Source organism: Stegodyphus dumicola, chromosome 3, assembly GCF_044657685.1.
Source record: "Stegodyphus dumicola isolate Sdum_Otavi_A_Nest chromosome 3, ASM4465768v1".
Classification (NCBI taxonomy): domain Eukaryota; kingdom Metazoa; phylum Arthropoda; class Arachnida; order Araneae; family Eresidae; genus Stegodyphus; species Stegodyphus dumicola.
In genome coordinates, this window is record NC_140770.1 from 67058246 (window position 1) to 67084020 (window position 25775).

Consider the following 25775-nt stretch of genomic DNA (forward strand, 5'->3'; position numbering starts at 1 on the left):
CCTCCATGAAAGAGTTTTTACTACTGATTTCATAAGGTTTTTCTCATAATTAAATTTGACCTGCTTAAAGCTATACACGAATGTAATAAAACATGGATTTCCTTCAAAAGAATCATCCTGTTCAGGATTCAAATCTGCATGCAATAACATAAAAAGCACACATATGACCACTATTCAAACAGGAATCTTTTCATACACACTAATACAAGATGACATCTGACCCTCAAACTACTATTTCTTAGGTACAAAAAATTTAATCTTTAACATTATAAGAATACAAAAGTTTCTGAATGAGAACTGAAAAATATCTGTAGAAAGAATAAAGTTATGTCATGATAATAATCCTAAACCTAGTTTTTAAATCTTGCTTATGGCTATTATGATTATCCTGAAGTAATGAAAAGTATTCTCTAAACATAAATCTTATTGAAACAACTAAACAGGAACAAGATAATTATATTTCTTCAAACACCCAACTGCATACATTTTGACAGAAGAATGGGGGGGGGGGAAGACTACTCCAAAGAAATAAGTTGAAATGCATGAAAAGTATAGTTTAAGCTAAAGAACATCCAACCAGAGATTTAAATATCCTGTTGAATGCATTTTTATCTTAAATACTTCTATTTCTTTTAAGTGTTTGAAATCTTACATGAATTCCTTTCCAGCACTTTTTTTAGTAATTTTACTTTAAGGAAGGTTTTCAGAGCACTCCTTTCTCCTCGCCCCTGAAACAAGTAGGTTCAGAAAGAGAAAAACAACAGTAATGGGGGGGGGAGAGGAAACTTTAAAGTCCCTTCTGTAATTATTAGTATATGTTTTTACACAAAAATTTCAAGAACATAAGTGTTTGAATACAAATGTCAGCTATTGTACATCATTTTATTACCTAAAAAGCTATCAAAACTACTATTTTGTTTTCACATTACAATGCAATTAATTAAGTAAGCAGTTTCTGTTTCTTGTTGTTAACTTTAAATTGGGCTTTGGCTTGAGTTAAATACTTGATTTAGAGAATAATGTATTTCAACTTTTATATCATTATAAAAAGATATACAATCCATAATGCACCAATAACTTTTTATAAGATTAGAAATGAGACAATAATTTTCTAATTAATTATTTAACATTATGCTTTTGTATACATCTAAAAATACTACTGGAAAAAGAAACAGGAACAAAAGCAGAAACACACATTACAAAACATACCTGCAGAGATTTGATAACCAAGAATTTGTCATCAATACCGTCAAGATGTCATACTTAATTCTTCTTTTGTCACATTAGAATTTTCACCTATGCAAGGAATTAGGCCACTGGATGTTTCCAAACTTAACTAAATAGAATGAAAATGTTGTAATAATGTTTAGAATGAAATTTACATAGGTATTCTCTAGCCCTTGACTGAGGTCTATATTAATAGTTAAGAATGCCTCAGAATCTCAGAAATAATCTTTAAAACAAAAATAACATTTTAAGGTAAACATAAAACATTAACAAATTATATATACACAAGGAAACATTATATCATATACTTTATGGCTACATAACTTACAAAGAAAAGTCAGCCAATAGGTTTGCTAATCAGCTTTAAAGCCTACAGAAAAAAAAATTATTAGAAATATGTAATGAGATTTCATAGTATCTCCTTTATTATCTGTGACATAAAGCCAAGAGTGAGATAAATGTACAGATTTTAAAAAAACCTAATTGGCAGGAATTTTTTTCTTCTAAATTTAAAAGAAAATAATATATTTGAACACTTTACTTGAGTTTCATCAGTATCAACAGCATTATCTCCACAAGAATCCAAGAAAGGTGGGGTTATCTTTTTTATGGACTTATTTTCAGGACCTTCTTCTGGGTCCCTTTCTCTCTTCAATATAGGAGAACTGCTTTCATCACGTGGAAGGATTATACATGTCTTAAAAAAAAATTTAAATATCTTAACTAAAAATAATTGTAAAAAAATATGGTACCATCATAGATTTTGATCATTTTTTTATATAAATTATATTTTAATGTCAAAAATCTGAAAATAGAATTTAAAAAATGTTTCAGCATTACCTAAATTCACATTAAGTTAAGCCTTAAAGAATCCTGACAAGTTCTTATTCTAATGATAAATTTAGTAAGACAAGATTATTTGACCACAGTTTGAATAATCACTATAAAGAATTTGGCATAGCGAGATCTAGAAGCTATAGATGTTTTTCAGAAGCTGGGTAATCTGACGAACGCAGAAACTAGACAAAACAGACACATGATAAAATTAATTTAAACGAAAAAAATAGTTGCACAGCTGCTAGAAACCTAGCTTTCATAGAATTGGTTTGAGGGTAGCTCTTTTGTAATCACGTTAGGATGCAATCACACCTGGCAGTTCTAAAATGAGATCTATTAAATACAAGAAAGGGAACTCATATCACATATCATTAAGAATGACAGTTATTTGGTATAATTATTTAAACTAAGTTGTTTGCATTCTACTGAATAAATGAGAAAAACTGCAAAATACAGTGAGAATAAATTCACTGCAAAAGACATTTGTATTGGAACTTACTAAAACAATACATAATCAATGGTATTTGTCACAAAATAAATAAATGCTCCATAAAGTTGGATGTAAACCAGAAATGTAAAAACTTTACTGCATTGATTACAGGTAATGTAGCAGGTAACTAGATAATATTATAAGAAATGAGGAAAACAGAAATATACACAAACAGTGATGCTAATGTTTCCTTCAGATGTCAAAGTAGGCAAAGTGACCAAAGATAACAGAAAAGTGGCCTTTCCTTGAAAGTTCTAAATCAGGAGGAATTATTGCACAAAAATATCGAGACAATTTGTACAGTAATACATTATGCAATTCTAAGTTTAAAAATGATGAAACAAAAATTTATGCCATGTTACAAAGCATAAATATTAGTGACAGTAGAAAAACAAAACTGTTCCTACGTGCAAAATAAAGCAATTGGACCACTTACTGAGCTGAAACTGAAAATAAGAGTATAAATGACAAACTTTTACAGGCAACAAAAAATAAACTATATATATTGCTTATCCTTACATTTTTGCCTGTATTTAACATATTAAACTTATCTATTCTTCCCACTATGTACAGTCAAAAGTCGTTAATTCGGACACCCATAATCCGGAATAATCTATAATCCGGACCTCAAAGCTACAAGCTTTCTGCGCATGCACCAACGCACATAAAACTTTTACGGCTGCGAATATGCGTTTGGATCTGGCTTATTATTTTCTGCAGACTGTTAGAGCAATTTTATAAAAGTAAGCTTAAACTTTCGATTATGTCAAACAGAATTTCCGATATATATTTACTAATATGTAAAGGATCTACAAAGCGAAAGTATGTTTCGAATTCCATTAAACAAAAAGTGGAATTGCTGCAAAAAATGGATAAAGGCATAATCCTTTGTTTATCTAACCATTCCGAAATCTGTTTATCAATTAAACAGATAAATAGAACCGGCAGGGGGGGGGGGCGCTGGAAGTTTATCTGTCAGCACTATTGTTATCTTCAGGGCAGATGTTTTTATTTTATTTGGCTTATAATTCCTTCCTAAATGTAGTATTTCATCTCGATGTACTCCGGTCTTTGATATGATTTAAATCAAATTCCTCGTCATTATAATTCGCTTCCGATAGTGAAGAAAGTGACACAGAGGTTATTGAAAACGAAAAAACTTCGATTGACAAATTAGTCGGTATTCTCGACACAACAATTATAGGACTTGAACAGCGGAACTTTGTAACTGAAAAAGAAATTATGTCTGTTTATAGAATTAAAGAGAAAGTATTATCACATAAAACGAAGCAACTTAAACAACTCACATTGAAAGAAATGTTTAATAAAGTAAACAAATAAATATTAAGCTTTTTTTTTTTTTGTAAATTTTGATACCCTTTAGATCATAATTGTTCTTTATTTCATAAATTACGGTTTCATATTTTTAATTTTATAATTTCTGCATGCCATCTTACCAGATTTAAACTGATGATCTATAATCCGGAAAAATCGATAATCCGGACTCGCCGAAGTCCCGACGAGTCCGGATTAATGACTTTTGACTGTATATATCCTAATTCATACATCGATAAACCTTTTGGGTCATAATTGATTGATTCATTCTGAACTACTCATTTCTTTATCAAGGTAAATTTTGTAATGTATTTGCTAAAACGACCTTGCATACACTATCATTGATTTAAATTGCATAAAAAATAAATAATACCATAAACTAATTCAGTATGACTTCTAAATAGCTCTATGTAAGCAAAAAAACTTTTAAGTAACTCTAATAATTTTGAAGATTCAATTTCATATTAAGCATTAAGGTTAAAAACACTTCCTCTGCAGCATAAATACTATTTATATCCATTTTAATAGCATAAATCTTAATAAAACTATACTAAATACATCATAGAAAACTTAAATAACTACATCTTACCGAATTTTATAAAATGACAGATTGCATTAAGATGAAAGCAAGGGAGACTGATGTAAAAAGCATACTGTAATTTGTCTGTTATTATATTGCTAATCCATAGTAATAAATCTCATACTATTAAAACTTTCTAATAACATGCTCAATAATAAATATATACACAGTTTTTTCTTGCTTTTCAGAATTGTTTAAATAAATAAAAACTTGCATCTCAATGTTGTATACAGATTGAAAAATCAAAATGTACACACAATATTTAACACATCTTGTGCAGGAAACGACTATTTTATGCAGATTGGTACTCGAGCGCAGGACGCAAGTAAAGTTGTTTTGTATAAATTGGTAGTCGAGGGCAAGTAACGACAAAAGTCATTTCCTACAAATTATTGTTAATGGTGTAAGTTTTCAAAAGTCAAACCACTACTGAATTACTTTATTCCCAAGCCTATCAGCAGTTTTCTTTAGATGAAGGCATAAACCTTGGAGGGGAAGGTTATTCTTCAGAGTTTACAACGCAATGAAAATTGTAAAATATGGAATTTTATTTCGTATACTGTGTGAAAGTACTACAGACTACATGTGTCATTTTGAAATATATGGTGCTCAAGGAAAGCAATTGATAGAGTAAACTCAAATGGTTGTATCACCTCATACAGACTTGTGGCACCTTCTCTACATGAATAGCTACTACAATAGTGAAAAGCTATTACCAAATAAAATTTGCAGCACTATTAAAAAAAACAAGGGATTTCCGGATTGCCTAAAAACCATTTCATTAACAACAGGAGAAATGGCATTCAGAAGAAAAAGAGACATTTAGTACACGTACAGTAATCAAGGAAAACAGTGCCACTCATATCGACCATACCTTCATTGTATTGATCAAAAGTCATTGTATTGATAGAAATATGAGGGAAAAAATAATGATGCTTAACGTGATGATTAACTATAAGTACATAAAAGGTGTTGATCGAGTTGACCAGCATCTATCACATTACTCCCTTTTAAGACAAACAATTCAAATTGCGTTTTTCATGTCTCGAAAGCCTGACTTAGGATATTTATTAGATTTATATAAAGCACTATTTTAACATAGGTATTTCGATACAGAATCGGACTTTTTCTGAAATAACATACCAATTTTTTTCCATATTTCAATTCTACGACTCACATTATGCCAGAATGCAAAATTTTGTAAAAATCGTATGAGTAGTTTTTAAAATATTAGCTCCTCAATGTTAATTGAATTTAAAAAATATTTATTTGTATTTCCTTCTATATTAAACTTTTTTTGATTTTTCCTTTCACATTTCAAAATTTAGGTTCATTCCAAATAAAATTTACCCATTTTTTGTGTTTTATTTTTTCAATTTCTATTTTTAAATAATTTTTTGAAAAAAATTTAAATTTGACCTATAAAATTTTTACTATCATTTTAAAGTGCGTGTATTTCTAAGCATACCTTCAAAAAATTAGACTTTTTTTATTCAAAATTTTCTAAGATATACATGAATTTACATATTTTCACATTTTGAAATTTCGCATCTTTTTTTTGGGGGGGAAGCGATAATAACTAATAACGCCAAATGTGGTTTATGGATTTTTGTTACAGTGAATTACCACAGCTATTTTTAACCTTAAATTTCAAATAAATTTTTGCAGAGAATTATATGAAATTTTTTCCCTCAATGATACGTAATAAATATTCATTAACACAATGTGAAAAAATATTAAAAATATTATTTTTTAAATTATAGATGATATTATTCAAATTAAAAAAAATTCTTGCTTTCTTCCATTTAAAAAAAAAAAAAAAAAAAATATTTGTAAGAGTAAATTTTTCTCTTTGGCATTTTACCGTCTGTTACTTTGCTTTAACTTCATTTAAATCGAATTGTCTAAAACAGAGAGCTTTCATTTGATGTTTGAATTTTATGACATTAATTGCATAATTTATTTCTAAACAAGGTGTTGCTTATGAAGTGGCTGAAAGAGCAGCTGATTGATCCGTATTTTTAAAGCACAGTATATTTTTATAGAAACATAAGATTTAAAATAATTATTCTTATAAAAGTCAAATTATGATATAAACATACAACCCTCTAGAGATCGAATTAACGGAAGTTCAATGGTTATGTAAAAATGATCTACAGCTACTTAATGGCTCGATAAGTCAGCAGGTTTTGTGGACAAGTGAGAATTATATAAATGACACCCAACATTCTGGATTCAATTACCAACAAGGGTATGATGTTTATTAGATGAATTTAAGAAGTTTTTAAACATAAAAAATTGACTAATTTTTTTATCCTAAAATGTTTTTTTTTTTTTTTTTTGCCTTCGCGTATTTTCATTATATTCTTAAAATTCTAATTTAAAATGTAATTGTCAAAAACTGAATTCTAATCATCAGCAATATAATAAGTTATTATTACGGTTATTAACAAATCCTTCTTAAGTAATTGCAAATATTTCAAAAAACTGTCTGTCTGAATGCAAATATTTCTAATTTTATATTAATCAAGATTGCACACGATATTATTTATTTGCACTTCAATTCTTACCATCAACTCTAGTAGAAGATAAAAATCAATTATATTTAATTAAGGAATGACCATTTAAGTTTAGAAACAGTGTACTGTAACAGCAATTCAATTAATTATTGATGCGGTATCTTTCATGTTACTCCCGATTGGCAAGCTACATGATTCTTAAAGGGTATTCGGGTTTTGCTAGTAACTTCACTTGGAAATCATGCTTAAACTAGGTTAGTTGGTTATTTGAACATAGAAAGAACATGGGAGCTATTTGGTTAAGATGCTTTCATAGAGGACCTTTGTAAAGAGAACCTAGAAAACTACGAAAACCAACCATGCAGCCTGGGTTAGACTTCGCAACAAACAATTAGTACTTAACAACAATCTTCAAATGCTAGGCAACTGGTAAGGCTCCAATTTAATATTTTATTTGTATAATTATTTATTTGTAATATTTAAAATACTGTTGTACTCTTAGACACAAAAAGCAGAATTTAAGTTTTGTTAACTCGTTAGTAAACTACCAAGCTGTAGTGCAAATGAATATTCAATTTCTTTTGCAATAACTGTATTCACTTAATATTCTTGGAATCTGAGCTAAAGAAGGAATGTTCTCAGAATATTAAAAAAGTGTTTAAATCCAGTGACATTAGGTTTGTCTTACAAGCTCAGGTATCAAAACGATTCTGCAATTGCTCGAGTAGTTTACTTGTAAATGGCTGTGAATTAAGCAGATGATTTTTAATCTTACGTTATTCAGTCAGAAAACGTATTCCAAATGTTTTGTATTGCATGACAATGCATCTTTTCATTATTCAATAACCAATCGGAGAACCGCTTGTGTTCCGAAAATAATTATGTGTACTCAATCGTCCTGCATGTTCTTCAAATTCTACTTGTGATTTTTTTCTTTCCCAAAAACTAAAGTTGCCCCTCAAAGAAAAGTTTTTTGACATTGAAGAGACAAAAGAAGTATGACATCTACTTTTAAAGGCATGTCAAAAACAGATCTCTACAAGCCTTCTCTTCCATTACATGTGCATTCAGACAAAAAGTTGCATCAGCGTAAATTCTATAATCTATTTTTATTACACTCTGATTACTTTATAAACATACAGTGAATATATACTAAACCTTTTACTTCAGCTTCAGTAATTCGGAATTTTTGACGGGATTGTTATTGGAACTAGGACTTAGAAGATAAGTCAAAACTGAATATTTCGATAATCCAATAAATTCAAAGTCATATTTTATTTTCGGAGGGAAGGGAAATTTTTTTCAGTTTTGGTCCTTTATCCTAAGTACATTTGCTTCAATTCTTTATTTTTTGAATAAAAGCGAAAATCTTGTGCATAATATACATATAACGCATAGCTTCAAATTAAAATTTAATAATATACAGGGTAGTTATAATTAAAGTTCCACTTTGAAATGGTCATAAAAGGAAAACTACTGGATCAAATGTTACCAAACTTGGTAACTGTGTAATCGTTTGTCATGGAAATTTATTTTCCGCGAAAAAAAGAAAGTTTGAAACCTCACCACCAGGGGGAAATAGCGCTATACGCAATATTGTTAAACAAAATATGGGTTGGAATCTAACTTAACCTTTTGTTACACGAGTTTAATATGTTGTATACCCTTAAGAAACTTTGAAGTAATCAAATTATCATTTAAAGGCGTTAAAGTCAATAAAAGGCGAATGCGCCATCCATGTAAAGGAGAAATTTGTCTGTGTAAACCCCGAATTAGCGATTAGAAAATGTGAGATCGCAAATCACTCACACAAGTGGCTACAATCTAGAAATTGTTTTCTTACAGATCGCTAATTTGTAATTTTTAAAGCCTGAATTCGGCCCTAAAACATGAAGATACCGATTCAAAACGCTTTTAAACAATTTGGGCCAAAGAAATCCCTCATGTTATCTATCTAGTTCCATTGCATTCTCCTCCTGCATAGCAATCATTCCACTCTAGTTTCATAACTGAACCACTTTTCTCTGAAGAGCAGTCAACAGCTGGACCACTGTGATTGCAGCTCGCTTAGAGTCAATGTTAAAATGTTTCGTGATACATGAACTGCAGTAACGTGGCATTTTAGATACTAGGATTTTTATGCAGGGCTGGGCCCCACCTCACATGTGTCGTACAGTTACTGAGGCAACATTCACGAATGAAAGTCTTATAGGCCGACACTTCCTCACTTCCCACCAAACCTCAACCTCTGTGACTTTTGGTTATGGGATTATCTCAAAAGCACTGTTTATGGTGATTATCTAAACAATTTGGCAGAAATGAAAAATGTGATACACCGACATGTCCGTAACATTCCTCCTGATATGCTAAGAGCTGCTGTTGAGAATGCAGTAACAGGATTTAACTTGCTTTTGGAAAATGCTGGACGCTACCTTGAACATGCTTTGTAACATGTTTCGGAAACGATTAAATGCATTTTAAACCAACGTTTTCATGTCTTATTTCATTTAACAATACTGCATACAGTGCCATTTTTTCCCTGGTGGTAAGTTTTTGAACTAATCGAAAAAAACCATGCAACTTAAATAATTAAAATAAAATTCAAAAAAGAAAAAATACTAAAAATAATAACAATTATAATTAAAAATATAACATAAAGACCATTATATGAAAAAAGGATCAATAGTGACTTTTCCCCTCTCACGCATGAGGTAGAAAGGAAAAGGAAAATAGGTTGTCATATATCAAGAAGTTCGCCAAGTGAACTATTCTTGGCGTAAATTGAAAAAAAGTGCCAACATAAACTGTTGAATTTCTCTGCAAATTTTGCACCAAATTTTACAAAATTTAGTATCTAGGCATAATTTGAGTCATAGAATTGAAATATGTAAAAAAATGGTACGTTATTTTAGAAAAAGTCCGATTTTGTGTCAAAATACCTATATTAGATAAATGTTATACGAGGGCTATCCAGAAAGTAGATTACGTTTTGGAATAAAAAAATAAACAAAGTATAGGAAACAAATTTTATTATATACAGATGAAAGCCACACTCAAATACTACTTTTCTACATAGTCACCATACAAATTAAGGCATTTATCGTAGCGATGTACGAGCTTGGAAATTCCTTCGTCGAAAAATTCGGCCGCCTGCGCCTTCAACCACTTCGTTACCTCTTCTTGCATCTCTTGGAATCCATCTTGCACAAAACTTGTGGTAACCAAGCTTTTCGCTGATGATTTCGTGCAACAAACTTCGCGAAATTTGTGGAAAACTCAAAGAAAGTTCCGTTATTGTGAAATTTCGATTTTCACGAACTTTAGCATCGACTTTTTCGAGAAGTTCGGCGGTCACTATGCTGGGTCTCCCACTTCGATCTTCGTCGTGAACATTGGTTCGGCCATTTTGAAATCTTATGACCCACTGACGCACTCCACCTTCAGTGATAATGTTGTCCCCATACACTTCACGAAGCTGCCGATAGATTTCTATCGGTTTACAGTTTTTTGCAGTCAGAAACCTTATTACTGAGCGCACCTCGCGGGATTTTCAATTAACGCAGACATTTCAAACCGTCACAGTATCTGAACGGAGCACAGCACGAACCTCTCACTAGCACGGCTAGATGCAGACTGAGCTGCGCAACGCTCTGACCCCAAGATGGCCGCGCTAGCCCCGCCCCTAGCGGACACAGACGGAAACGTAATCTACTTTCTGGATAGCCCTCGTATATAACTCTAACATATATTTTAAGTCACGCTTTTGAGACATGAAGAACACAATTTGAATTTCGTGAATCGGCCCAGTAGAATGGGAGATATAGAACTGTCCTTTTTTGGGGGGGAGCAGTGCACTTTATAAACTGCACATTATTCAAATCCTTTGTTGTTTATAATTCCATGAAGGAAAAGAAAATACGGTACAAAAATTTCCTGAAACTCATAGCTGTGGCTTATTGAGGAAATTCCACCAGAAGTTGGTCAAGACCCAGAACCAATACCATCAATTAGAAAAAAAGCAGCAGAGGACGAGTCTCGACGGAGACTTTCTCTGGACATGAGGAAACATATATTAGAACTCATCGTGGAAACTGGAAAAAAGAAAAATACTTTGCAACAATGTCATGTATGCTCCATCACGAAAATGTGCAATGTAACACCGTATATGTGTAAATTTTGCAATGTACCCTTGTACAACGAAAAGTGCTTTGAAAGAAATACACACTTTAAAACATTTTTAATTTTTTTTTTTTTTTTTTTTTTTTTTTTTTTTTTTAAATTTAATTTTGGGAAAATATTTTTACTTTTTTTAAGCAAATACAGAAATAGATTTTTTAAAAACTAAAAGTTTTATTTAAAAAACTTAAAAAATTACAGGTATTATTTGCACAAGTAATTTTGTGATTGTCCACTGCCTGGTGAGAGATTGGTGGGAAAACACCTGCACATTTTGACTGAAATTAGCCATAAAAGATTATTTCAGAGGTCATACATTGTGTTTTCTAAAATTAGCAATATTTTTGACTGATTAAGCATTTATTAAATATGTTACTAGATTTTAATCCTCTTTAAGAAAATGTAAATTTATCTATCTTCAGAACAGAAATATGTTGCCATGTTAATATTTTGATAATAAACCTTTACAAAGGTTATTTATATAAATTTTACCATAAAAAAATAATATATATATAATTCTCTATTATCTGCCTGTTATTTATGATTTCTATCCTGCTAAAATATTAATTTTACAGTGTCGTTATTTATTCCTTGTTTGCATTCAAATACAAAGTTCTAGCATTGGATAACATTTAATATACATTTCAGAGATTAAAATGGAAAAATTCAATTAACTACTTTTTCAATTACATTAGAATTTGTAACATCGAACTTGGATTTATACCAAAGTGAAGTGATCTAAATTTGAGAACAGAAAATTGATAGTGAGAGCAGATCCATGCAAAAACAATATTTAAATTTTGCACAGCTAAATTATAAATAAGTGTCTCTACTTCCTAATACATTCAATAATCAGCTGGAAAGAAATTCATAAATTTTTATACTAATTTACATAGTTCTACGCTATTAAAACACATGCATTTAAAGTAAAAAGCAACAGAAGATTTTAAGTACCTACGACGTTGTAAGAGTTTCCCAAATACACACACACATATATATATAGCACTTCTAGTTATTAATTACGCACAATTAAAAGTTAAAATACAGCTCCTGGACTTCCTCATTTAGAATATTTTACATGTCTGTGTTTGAAAAGTGCCACTCATTTATTTCAACATTATTTCACCAAAAATTACTCTAAATCAAATTTCATATCTGATAACCAAAAAGTTGAGATATTTAGTGGCTAACAAATTTGACAGCAATTATATACCTATACATTATATTACTGTCAAATGGAATGTACGTAACTCTGATATCACATAATTCAATAAATAGTATATTTATAAGGGGGGAGTAAGCCGACTTTTCCCAAAAATATACAGTTAATAAACAGATAAATATGAAATTTAATATAGAAAGTGTATAAAAACAAAAAGAAAGCATAAACAGCCCGAAATAAAAATTCATGGATTATAATCCTGGAACAATAATGCCGAGAAAATAATCTAATACAATTATTTAACTTGCTTAAAAAAAATGTGAAGTGTTAATGCTTACATTTCTGAAAATTGTGGAAAATTACATATAGACAAATACTAATAAATGGATTTATGATTAATATAAAGAAGATCCAAAAGTCAATACATGACATGAAATAAAAATCCATCAGTATTCACTCCCACTGATGAATTAGATTACGCTAATTTTACACCAGTATGGTGAAATGTATTTTTTTAAACAGAACAAGAAATGAATTATGACATTAGTTATATATATTCAAATTATGCTTATATGCTCTATGTTTCTTGAATATACATGACATCTCTTTACTTAATTCAGTTCAATCAGAACTGAACAGAAAGGAAAATGTATATAAGTTAATGCTTCATTTAAATTTTCAAGTTAGACAAACATAAGAAGCAAAATGAAATTTTACTTGTTGCTCCTTACTGAAATACAAAGTAGACACAAAATCTAAACTGAAATTTCAGATATGAGAAGAATAAAATTACTTTTATAAAAATTCTACACGCTGAGATTTAAAGAAATGCCAAATCACTAAAATTTCCACAGTTTATAGTAAATGTAAGCAGCACTACATTTTCTCGACACTTGGCTTTACGTGCAAGAAATTAAGAGAATGCTATAGCTTTATTTAAAAATTTATGCATATAGACTCAAATTTTACACAAGTCCAACACAAGATTTTAATAATGTAATTACAGTTACAACCTGCTATGCCCTTCTTAACATACTGTACAACAAAATGTTTGTCTTGCCATTACTTGGTTTACTTTAAAATTAAGATTACCATTTCTGATGTTAACATGCTAAACAAAATTAACAATCTCCCCCCTTTCAATAAAAGAGAAGCTATACTAAGACCTGAGGATTCACCTACTTATCTTAAACTACAGATAAAATAATTTCATGTAGATAGTTTAACTTTTCCAATTCTTTTACACTGTCAGTACATTATAGCATTCTACTCAAATGCTATAAAGGTAGATAACATTTACGACGAAGTTACAATGTACTCTTGATAATCTGGGCTAATCCTGGGAAAGCAGGTCACAAAAACTTGAAAAACAATAAATTTTCATGCATATATATGCTTGTTTCTTTAAAAAAATCAAAACATTTTTGAGAATGTTTAAATATTTGTTGAATTTTGCTGCATACTTTTCTATTTTATCTAAGTGCTATTTTAGTGTTGTATTCAAATTTCCTTTGGTTGATGAAGTCAAATAAAGTTCATAAGCGAATATACACTGTAGTCACATTATGGCTTCCAATCCAATGACCTTATGCAGACCCTAGCAAAACTAATACTATCATTTTGGCAGACTCCTTAACATAAGCATATTTTCACATGTTGGTTTCATTCTTTTGTCAAATGAACTTAACGAAATACAACATTTTATGGAACAAGACACTGTTTAAATAGAACCTACACTAATGACTAGCAAAATTACACAATTTTTTTTCTTTCTATCTTTCTGTCAAGAGATAAGACAGATACTGATTTCTTAAAAACTAGTGATAAAAAAAACAGGAGGAAGAGATGAGATTTTTATCAGCAAAATTTCATCAATGATTAGAAACATGTGTATGTATGAACCCACTTTTTCAATCATAAAGGGAATTAAATAGTCATAAAAATAATTTACTAATGAAACTCTTAAAATTTGTTAAAAATATCAAAAAATGTGATTGAAAAATCAACAAATTTTGAAGCTGCTCTTTTTGTGTACATTAACTTGCGAATCAATATTTTATGAAAATTAATTTATAATGACATTCTGAAACTTTTGATATTGGTACTGTTTGACCTCGAAAATTGTTTATTACAGGGATGGGGAAGAAGAGAAATACATTTGCAGCATTGTTTGAAAAAATATTACTTCTATTGAAAAAGCCTGATGTTATTCCAGGATGGACTCCTGAATATTGGCTTTAATGTAATCACAATACCAACATGCAAAATCTTTACATGCATAGAAATTATCAACTTCTGCTGTACTTTATTTAAAATAGTGGTTGCAAACATGCACTACATGTGCTCAGACACACATTAACCAACCAAGTTGCACATTATGCAAAGTCCCTGAAGCTTAATATACACACATTTCCTATCACTTTTATGTAAGCAGGAAATATATTTCAAATCACACATATACAAATAATTGCAATGATTCCAATAGCACAACCAAATCTATAATTGCTAAGCTCATTTCAATAACTTGAAAGCTACTGCATTAATTGAAAAACATGGAATGCTTTAAATGAAGAACTCTCCCATTCTTTTAGTTAAATAAATATATTTAAACATGCTCTTATTTAAAATTTTAGTTTTGTCTGAAAAAGGTCTATCCCCTTTTTGTAAACATTTATATAATGGTGATACATTTCAATTTTTACTCATTTTTTAATGAATTCCAAGTTTCACTATAGCTTTTAAAAAATATATAGTACACACACACACACACACACACCACTTACGAAAAACTTCATTCATGTTTTAAAGATCCTATTGATATAGTACCACTAACTGGCTAAATCTGTTAAATTCAACATATTTCTGTTTTCAAGTTAACCCTTTAAAGGGCACTGGTATATAAAATATACCGGTTGTTTGTCAACTTTTTAACCTTCCCCAAAAATGCTAATTTTTCTACTCAAAAGCTGTAATTGTCAGTTTTGTGTGTTTCTTTTTGATTCTAAATGGCAGGACTATCCTATGAATGCTCAATACTTTGCAGTTATGAAATTAATATACATAATTCCAAGGTATCATATATGAAGATTCACAAATTCTATTGGATGGGAAGAAAACATTTAAAATCTATAAATGCATGGTGTACACATGCTGAATCTTATATATTTGCTGTATTTCAGTTAGAACTGATAATTAAAGGAAGATTATTTATACAATTTTAAATAATGATCCTTTAATTATCAGTTTACATAACTGTAGTTTACATAGTTCCCTTAATTATCAGTCGGTATCATTTATCCCATACCGGGGCTACCATGCCAATAGAAAGCAGCACCAGGCATCTCCTTCTCTACTCTGTGAGATGACAGATTTTCTTTATATTATAATTGTTTATGATTAATTTACAGTTGTTTAGGATTCAATATTTTGTTCATAGGGAGGGACGGGTTTACTGACCCTGTACTGAAAATGAATAAAATTATATTAGTTTATTTTTTCCTTTGCTTACATCAAAACGTTGCACAATTGTAGGGGTTAAATGTGGCATGTTAGCCTTGAAAGACAAATGTCGCTTCGTATTTTATAAAATCCTAGAATGCAGCAAAATTGGGAAGAGGTGATTGACAGCTATTTTGTAATGCTATCTCCGCAAAGAGGCTGTGATATCATCACACAGAAGAAAAGTTCACTTACAAACAGGGGGAACAGAAATGCATTTTAGGATTATCTCTTAGTGGAATGGAAAAACTGCTGATTTAAAAGCATGCTTTTATGCTTTGTTAATTTCAGATGAGAAACTAGGAAACACAAGAGAAATTTTTCCCCTGAGTTAGAATAGAAGTACATGGTTTTCGAAATAAGTCTTCACAGTTAATGTGAGACAGTTAATGTAATGTCAGTTAATGTAATTTCAAAGGATAGTTTTAGATGCAAAACATTTATTTTTCGAAGGAAAAGAAAAAAAGGAGGGAGTAAAGATTTGAGTTTTTTTTTTTTTTTTTTTTTTTTTTTGATTGATTGAAATAAGGGCTTTGCATCTAAAAGTACTTTGAATATAAAGACGAAAGGAAGTTTGAAACCTAGCAAAAATCATTAAAAACAATTGTAGTATCCTATCAAAATTCCTGAAATGCTATGTAATATGAGTGATAAAGCTAATTTAAGAATTAAAAAAAAAAAAAAAAAAAAAAACTATCCAAACTACAGAAAATATTATTGTTAATCTTCTCTGTTCAAACAGAACTTGTCAAGGGAAAAGTACTTGACGCCTTCAACCAAGCTGATTAAAAGAGATCATGCAAACATGTTTCGTCTGACAAAACCATCGAGACTCCAAACAGTATAAATCGAAATCAAATTTCCTTTTAAGTTAAAACTAACAAGTTATGGCAAAAAATAAAACCGTTTAACAGCTTTTCTTCCCAAACAAAATGATATATTTCAAAGTACTTTGAATATAAAGAAGAAAGGAAGTTTGAAACCTAGTAAGTTTCAACCTATATTTACACAATTAAAAAGGTGCTCTAATGGGGTCCGATAATCGTAAGTGTTTGGGGGGGGGGCAATTCTTGCTTTCACGGCATGAAATATGCTCTTTTTATATATTATCTAATGCATAAAATATAATTACAAAAATGCAACAATTTTTCAGCTGTGTCGTAGTGTTTCATTTTCCGCCTGAGTTACACCTCCTTATAACATTCTACTAGTTCAATTACAGCATGATACAGTTTACACATGCAATGTTATATATGCTAAATTTTTTCATAAAATAATAATATTGAATTTAAATCACTTTCAAAAGCTTTTTACCTATATTTTACATTAGTATATTCAGCTGGGTGGCATCATCAAAGTGCATAAAGACGTAAAATCTATTTTAAAAATTTTAAAAGTTCTTCTAAAAGACTTCAAACTTGCATAACTATATTCAAGCACCAATCCCTTTAGATGCACAGCTATACTTAAACATTTATTGTACACAAAGACAGAACACTTAATTATTAATCATACTTAACATTTTCAGTAGTAACCTAAAATTTTCTAAACATGCAACTAGTACCCAGTACTCATAATGAACATGTCAGAGGTTCAAATTTTGAATTATAAATGCTGTTAATCCATATTTGTTTTATATATATTGTATATTAAATCAAAAAAGAATTATATGATTATGCAACGCATGGTTATAACCTTGTATGAATCAGATATAAAATCATAAGAATGAATTAATGTAATATGAAGTTAAGTATATTAATAACTGCTGAATTTTTTAAACAGAATTACTTATAATAGCAAGACTATCAATGATAAACAATATAATAAGAACTGGAAAAAGCATCATAAGCAAAAGTTCTGTATGCTCTTTAAACTACTATAATAATATAAAACTTATATTCACATACTCGTTTTTCCTTACAATAGATATAAGTGATTTGATTTTCATTCATTTCAGAATTTATTTTATATTTTTATTTTATTTGTAGTGATTTTTTCATCTAAATTTCTGCAATTATTTAAGTGCTATAAATAACAACACAATAAAGTTAATTAATAAGCATCATATATCACCCTAGATACATCTTATGAAAAATGATTTTTATCTTTATTTCCCTAAAGGAACTTGGGAGGAAGGAAGAGAAATGACACAAAGTAAAAAGGAAAATTCATACTGCAAAGTTGAGATGAACGAGACATTAATTTTCACTTTTCCTTTATGTTAAAGTAATAAAAGATGTTACATAAGAGAACAATATTTCTCATCAACAAGAAGAAAACTATTTTAAAGCACATATAAACTATGTATGTATTTAAAGATAAGAGAGTAGTTACTTTCTTCAGATTCCAAGTAGTATTTCTAATATCTGCATTTTCATACTTCAAGAAACACTACTTGATATTTTATAGTATGCGAATTAAGATAAATAATGAAAAATCTGAAGTTCAATACCCAAATTCAAATTTTTATTTGATACATCATTCATCAAATTCAAAAACAAAACTCATATTATAAAGTAATTGTGTATATATTTAAAACCAAAAAAATAAAAGAAACAGTGTCAAATGGGAGAAACACCCTCTGGAAAAGGGCATGAAAAGGAACCTTTAAAAGTCATTTATGAAAAGGGAAGCGGCAAAAGTTTGCTATGCTTCAATCTTTAAGAAATACATCACAGTTATTTAATATTTTACTCTGAGCTAAAATTCACGGTTCATTCATGATGGACATTACACTAAATGGAAAAAATCTTTCACTTTTACCAGTTTGGTATGTGGTTCTCAAAAACTTCGATACTAAAAGAGAGGTTCTGCAAAGGCAAGCAGTGTCACAAGAATATAAATTATTCTCTAACAGAAGTACTATCAAAAGACCTTTTCATACTTTGCTTAGTACTTGAATATATTTTTAAAATTCTGGATAATAGTGATATGTTTTTATTAAATATATAAATACACCGATTAATCTAACGTTTCTAGAAATTCACACAAATTTAATTTGAGTACAAGTCTAATTTCTCAACTGCAAAGTATCTCAATTTAAGCTTAAAAATTCAGCAAAAACATGTTTTGAAATTCTAATGACATACAAAACTAAACATAATTTATAGGTCAGAAAGAAATTATAGTATTATTTTTAAATATAATGAGTAAAATAATTTCCTTTTATACAGTTTTACTAATGAGGTTACATTCATATAATTGCATAATAAAATTTTACAGAATTAAGAGTTATCAATCACCAAATGATAAAACTAATGAACTCAATAATGATAAATAATAAACTACGCTTTACTCCCCTTACTACCCCCAAAAAATTCACAGAAAATTCATGTAAATAAGAATGCCGCCCTCCCCAGATATTATTAAAAATCAATAAGTTATTTCTGCAAGTCCTTACAGTCAAAATCTTTAATTTTTACGAGAATTCATGTCAATATAACTTACTACAGAACTTTTTTTAAATATTTAAAACAGACAAAGTGAAGTACTAAAATATTTTAATATTATATTACAAAGTATATTACAGAACTAGCATGTAATAATTCAAGTTGTGAAGCCTTTACAAGAAGAATAATTTACATCACTTACAAATTGACATAACAGCACAAAGCTTACTATAATAATATTATAAGCTATATTTTACAATATCAAACCTGCATTAAACATATTAAAGAGGTTATACACATTGAATAAACAATGTTACTATGAATAAACTGGCAACAGGTAAACAAGTAAATAAAGGCTAATGTTTATCCATTGTGAAATATGCTGCACAACAACATTAAAAATTGATTTCTAAGCAAAACCTGACATAATATAACTTATCTTAACCTTTATATGTAAGGCATAAATAAAGCAATACAAAAAGGACTTCTTGTTCTATTCTTAAAAATCTGAACACAGGGATTAAAATTTTAAATGACAATACACAAGCTCTTATCACTGCACACAAGCACTTAAATGACAACACAAACGTATTGCACTTTATATTACAAATATAGACAGAAGAAAAAGCAGGATAGAGTTGGCATTATGCATGAAACGTGGAGGGGAAAAAAAAAAAAAAAAAAAGAAAGAAAGAAAGAAACAGCATTAAAATACAATTAAAGAAAAATGCAAGAAGCAATACAATGCTAGCAGTAAAGTTTCAACAAAATACTTTTTTTTTTTTTTTTTTTTTTTAAGCAAACATGCATGAACTTGCAGCTAAAAGAAGCATTTTAAAGGAAGTTCATTACTTTTAGAGCAATAATCTTTATGGGGTTTAAAAACATTCTTTTGGAAGCCATTCTTGTTGGATTAATTAAATTACATGCATGAGGCGTGAGGGGCCTGAAGCATGAGGGGGCCTGTAAATTGAAGCTCGAGAGAATCTGTAAACTGAAGACAAAATTTGAGGTTCTACCTGAGAGTCATCAGTAGCAGAATCATTTCCCCTTTCCAAGAAAGGGAGTGGAATGTCTCTTTGCAATGAAACTGGTGAGCAAGACCTACGTTTAGCTTTTGAACTACTATCATCTTCTATTGGCCTTTTTTTCACTGATTTCTCTGTATTAGCTGAAGAAATGGAATCATTTAACTGGAAAATATAAAAAATTAATACAGTAAATTTTTAAGAATATATGAAATAAAAAGTGCAATTTATCAATTACTTAGATTTTGCAAAACACATTCAAAAAGTGCCCGAACTTATTTTCACACATATTATTTGACTCGTTACCATTAAAATCTTACCATTTGCCACTTTCTTTGTTTTAATGTGGTTTTCTACACTAAGCCTTGCAAGTCTGATTTTGGCTTCTTTCATGGCAATAATTGTCTTTATAACCACTGAGTGCACAGCAACATTTTTTCTCTAATCAGTCTTCCCCCCCCCAATGAACTTCACTATTTGGAGTATTTCACAATATTATTATTTCATTGTTTCACACATTAGGTGTCTAACATTTAATGAGTGTTCGTGAGACAGTACATAATGTCACAATAAATGACCCCCCCCAAAAGGGAGAGATCTTTCCCCCTATTCTCGTTTTTCTTTAATTAAAAAAAAAAAAAAAAAATCTGAGATGAAACCAAAAGAAATCAAGCAGAAAAAAATCCACACACAAATTTATTAAATATTTAGGGAGAAACCTAAAAAAACTAAAACAAAAAGTTTTGGAATACCGTTATGGTAAAAAATATACTTACTGCAATGGCTTTAATATAAAAGTATCGTTTTTCATAAATTAGTTAAAAAACTATTTATTATTTTTGGGTAATTAATCCTTGCATTCTTAAAATAAAAACAAATAACTACAATATAGGTAGTTACTATTTGATACAAAAATGCAATATTCAAAACTTTAATCCATGTTTTCTGTTACACAGTATCCCAAAGTAGCTAATTTATGTTATTTCAGCAAAACTGCAAAAATTAAGGCATTAACTTTTTGTGAGGGATTAACATATAAACTTTTTAATAGAAAATTTCTTTCTTGCCTATAATACCACTATAATTAAATCTACATAATACTGGATGACATCTAGAAATTTTATAATAATGTAAACTGTTGCTGAAATATTCATTTCTTGGTTGCTTTTCTGAATTTATTAACATCACAATTTTAGTTTCAAAACACAAAATAAATGTATTCACTCATATTCATTTGTTAAAAATTCATTCTTTGCGCAAACTCAAATCATTAGTTAATGAAAATTTACATCCCTCTGTTTATCGGTAAGCCAGCAAAGGAAATCACCAGCAATAGATGAAATAAGAAAAAACCCAGATGCATTTTTCTTAATTCACAGGCAAAATTCCTCTCAATTATGCAAAATGATTTTTAGCGCTTGCATCATTACATATATATTCACTAAATTCCATTTGTGTGAAATGTTACTCAAAGAATTTTTGATTATTTTAGAAATAAGGTCAAATCACCAGTGCACACTCCTGATTGCAGATACAGTACTCATCGAAAGCATGTTAAGCTTGTTCATGCCCACCAATAGGTTACGCAGAAAGCAAAGATTTGATTACCTAATTATTATTTCTTTCACAAATTATTCTACAGGCAAATATTTAGCACATTTTTTTAAAGGTTAATGGTAAGTTAATTGACAATCATTACAAACTGAAGAAAATATACATATAGCTATGTCAGACATAAATGTAGTTACGGCAAATTGAGCAGCGTGAACCTCATTTGTTGAATTTTAGTGCACAAGTAGATGACTTAAGTTCTGACAGGCTGTATCGCCGGGTCTGAAAGATCCAGTTCAGCTGGTTGGCATTCTGACCAACATAAAGATCACAGCAAATAGTTTGACAAATCAACAATCTGGGGTTCGATGTCTTGTGGAATCAAAATATACTCATTGTATGGCTAGAAAGCAGAGGATGTCAATGTTTCAGAAATTGTGAAAACTGAAACACCAATCACTCAACTTTACACCAACAACCACATAAAATCTATAACTATGAATCTATAAATATGGATCTATCCATCCAAGACAATATGAAATGATTTGCAAAATATCACTTCATTCCATCATACATGAATGATCAGAGGCAGCACTGCATGAAATAAGAGTCTTCAAAGCAGACATATAATTTCCAATAGGCATCAATGACCAGCATCTTAAAAATACCCTTTGTTATGGAATACCATACATCTTCCATGCCTGATGTCTATTAAGGGAACCATATCCTATGGTAGATATGTGAATTTCCTTCTGAATTTCTGAAGACCGCACAATGTGACAATGACATTCTGCAGCCACTATGGACAATATTTATTAAAAAATATTCTAAGGCTATTTTTCAAGAAAATAATTTGTGATTCTCTCTATATTTTTGCACTTATTTCAAAATATCTAAATCCTGGCCAATCAATTTTCAAAAATCTAACATGCCTCACGCTTTTTATTAACCGCATTCACTTGCATCATGCAAATTATTATTACTTGGATCCAAATCAAATGCAGGAGTACAACACACTCATCTCTAAATTTTGTAGCTGTTTCATCCAAATAAACGCTCTCTTCACCTCCAGTATCATAATTTCCTTTCTTTTTGTGCATATTACGCATGCATCACCCCCATTTGGAGAAATCGCTGCTGATGATATTCCTTTCAGGAACACATCAAAAAGTATATTAATTGTTTTACTTAACCTTTTGATGGTCATTAACAAGCTCAGCTAGCATTCCAATTATGCACTGCAGTGGGTGCAAAGGAATCCAGCTCACATTACAAATTTAGAACAGATATATAGGCTGCATATATGGGAAGAACGAATTGCTTTATCTTGCAACCAGTGAACCCTACAAACATCTTTTCATATTTTGAACAACGATACTTATTAAAAGAATTTTATTCAGCAACCGTAATCTTCATGAGGTTTAATGACTGAAATCAAATAAAAATAAGATTCAACATCAATAAAAAAATTTAATTTTTACCTCTGGCCTCTCAGGAGACTTCATTTCAGCTGAAGAATCATTACCAACATTTTTCACTGATTTATTTTCACCAGCTGGTACAGTTGTTAAATTGCTAACATTGGAATTAGACTAAAAAGGACATATACTTTAAGAACAGCTTTATATATATATATATATATATGTACACATATATGTAAGATATAAAAAATATAATAGTTGCTTTAAAAATAATTGGAAACTTAAAAATTAACAATTCTAGATTTGGTGCTCTCTACCTAAAATCATCTGTTCTCCTAAATTCGAGATCCTTCTATGTTATGTAACAACGCTAAGATTAAACAATCATAGTTTGTCTCTACAATTACATCAGACTTAGTATAAATACTCTTGGCACAAAAAACTATGTCATTCCTTTCCTTAGTTTCTACCACACCAACATTCACGCTGCTTTGCTTCCCCATCCCAAATGTCTATGCCATTTCTTTAAAAAACCAATGTACATAGCAAGTGAAAATAAAGATTGGTAATTAATCAAAATCCAATTCATTATCTTCATCTGTTTTTTGCCTTAACCATAAGCCATGACGATTGCAAGCTTATTTCTCCTATGCAGTAAATTATGATATATATATATATTGTGTGTGTGATATATATAACAAATACTGCATATAATTTTACTTCTCACAAAATTATAAAAATCAATTAAATATATAATTATGAATCCTAGCCTATGAATTTCCTAAACAATTTTTAAAACAAAATCAGAAAAATTAAGTTTTGCTGTATTCATTACAGACAATAAAGACAGAATTATAAAATTATTCACAAGTGAGATAAATTTATATAAAATGTTTTATTCACTTATTATAGTTATTAATATTATGACAATTTATAATTCAATCAATATTATAAAAATACATTTTGAACTCTATTAAACATAAGCACTTAAAAGAGTACACTGTAATTTAATAATTAATAAAATTTACACTTACATGTTAATAAAATGCTTGATTCACTAATTGATATTAAATAAAAGTTAAATTTATTAATCATGCAAAATTGTATGAAAACTGTGGCTTCATGATCAAGTTCAAGTTTTCATACAATTTTTGCATCAAATGTCCAACACAAGTTGAATTTTTGCTTATTATTCAGTAAAGTTCCATAAAAATACTTGTCAGCTTCTGCAGTATTTTAATTTAAAAAATAATACAAAATTTTTAATGAAATTCCATTTTAATCAGTTAAATATTTTCACAAATAAAATTTTAGAAGCATAATACATTAAATTTTTTAAAGGAAAAATACTTACAGTTCTATCTTTCTTTTTATTCTTTCCAAGAATACTAGCAGGAAGATATTTGGACAACTCTTTTCTAAATACATGAATGATATATTAAGCAAACTAATGACTAATAGCCCATACAGAATTTAAGAAATAAATCTAAATAATGTGGTTATGAAAGATTTAAACAAACTTACCTACGTACGTGTTTTGTTTCTATTTTCATGCCCTTTTTATATACATTAATATTCGATGCTTGCCTTGTAACTATAAAGAAAAACTATTTTGAAAAAGGCCAGCTGTCTCAACTTTATATTACTGAAAATTTTATTAACTGGTTATATTTATTGAAATTAATTTTGAAATTCATCTAAAAAGTTTAAAATAATAGGAAAGTAATTTTCAACTCAGTCATTTAATATACACAAATTACTACAAAGCAAAATGGCTTTTTATATAAATATTTTCCCTAAAATAAAAACAATAAAGAAAATAATTAATAAATTCAGTTATATAATTACAAATTACATTTTCAACAAGACTGGCAAGTTCCCCTGAAGTGATTAAAGACACATTCGCAAAGCTTTCTGCCATAAAATGGCAACAGTTGGCAAAAATTCCTAAAATAATTAGAAGTTACTTTTGGAAAATTTAATCAAAATATTGTAAACAACAGAGAAAAATACATTTTAAAATAAACATATTCGGCTATAATGTTTACATTATTTATTCAAAGGTTACATTACAGTACTTATAATTTATAAATCAACATTTAAGTTTATTCTGACATTTGAGTTAACATATAAAAGAAGACCAATTAAGCTGGTGTTTCAAACCCAAAGAATTTCTCAATTTACTATGAATAAATGAGAAGATGGAGAATATTCTTTCAAGCCCAGCACTACTTGCAGTATCAACATTGTACAAAAAAGAGTTATAAAACCTTGTTTTGCAAATAAACATTCTTAAAACATACCAAATTTAAAAGTTAAAACATTTTGTAAGACATTAAAAAATGTGCATAAAAATTTTACTAGAACAGCTTTGATGTAAAAGCATAAAATATAGATTTATATCATGAAATAATGCTCTCACACTTTCTTGCTGTCCACACATTAGGCGATTTAGAATTTAGATGAAACAAATGCTTGTCTTTTATTAAATTTATTTCATTCCATTTTAATGGTCAACATACATTATTGAGTTATTTCTTCTGTAATGTTTTTTATATTTCA

General features: G+C 29.3%; 1 protein-coding gene across 3 annotated transcripts in view; it reads right to left on the reverse strand.

Annotated features, from left to right (window-relative positions):
* Positions 1 to 25775, reverse strand: part of LOC118192723 (poly(A) polymerase type 3-like) — a 94505-nt gene that overhangs the window by 13817 nt on the left and 54913 nt on the right. For 2 of the 3 annotated variants that reach the window (XM_085812964.1, XM_085812965.1), the window contains exons 16-21: positions 24738 to 24807; positions 24568 to 24631; positions 23274 to 23384; positions 20233 to 20406; positions 1769 to 1924; positions 1210 to 1336 (exon numbers count right to left, since the gene is read on the reverse strand). In XM_085812964.1, coding sequence (XP_085669090.1) covers positions 1250 to 1336; positions 1769 to 1924; positions 20233 to 20406; positions 23274 to 23384; positions 24568 to 24631; positions 24738 to 24807 — 662 coding nt within the window. In that variant the 3' untranslated portion in view covers positions 1210 to 1249. The remainder of the gene's footprint in view (positions 1 to 1209; positions 1337 to 1768; positions 1925 to 20232; positions 20407 to 23273; positions 23385 to 24567; positions 24632 to 24737; positions 24808 to 25775) is intronic. The other variant, XM_085812966.1, reaches the window with a different exon arrangement.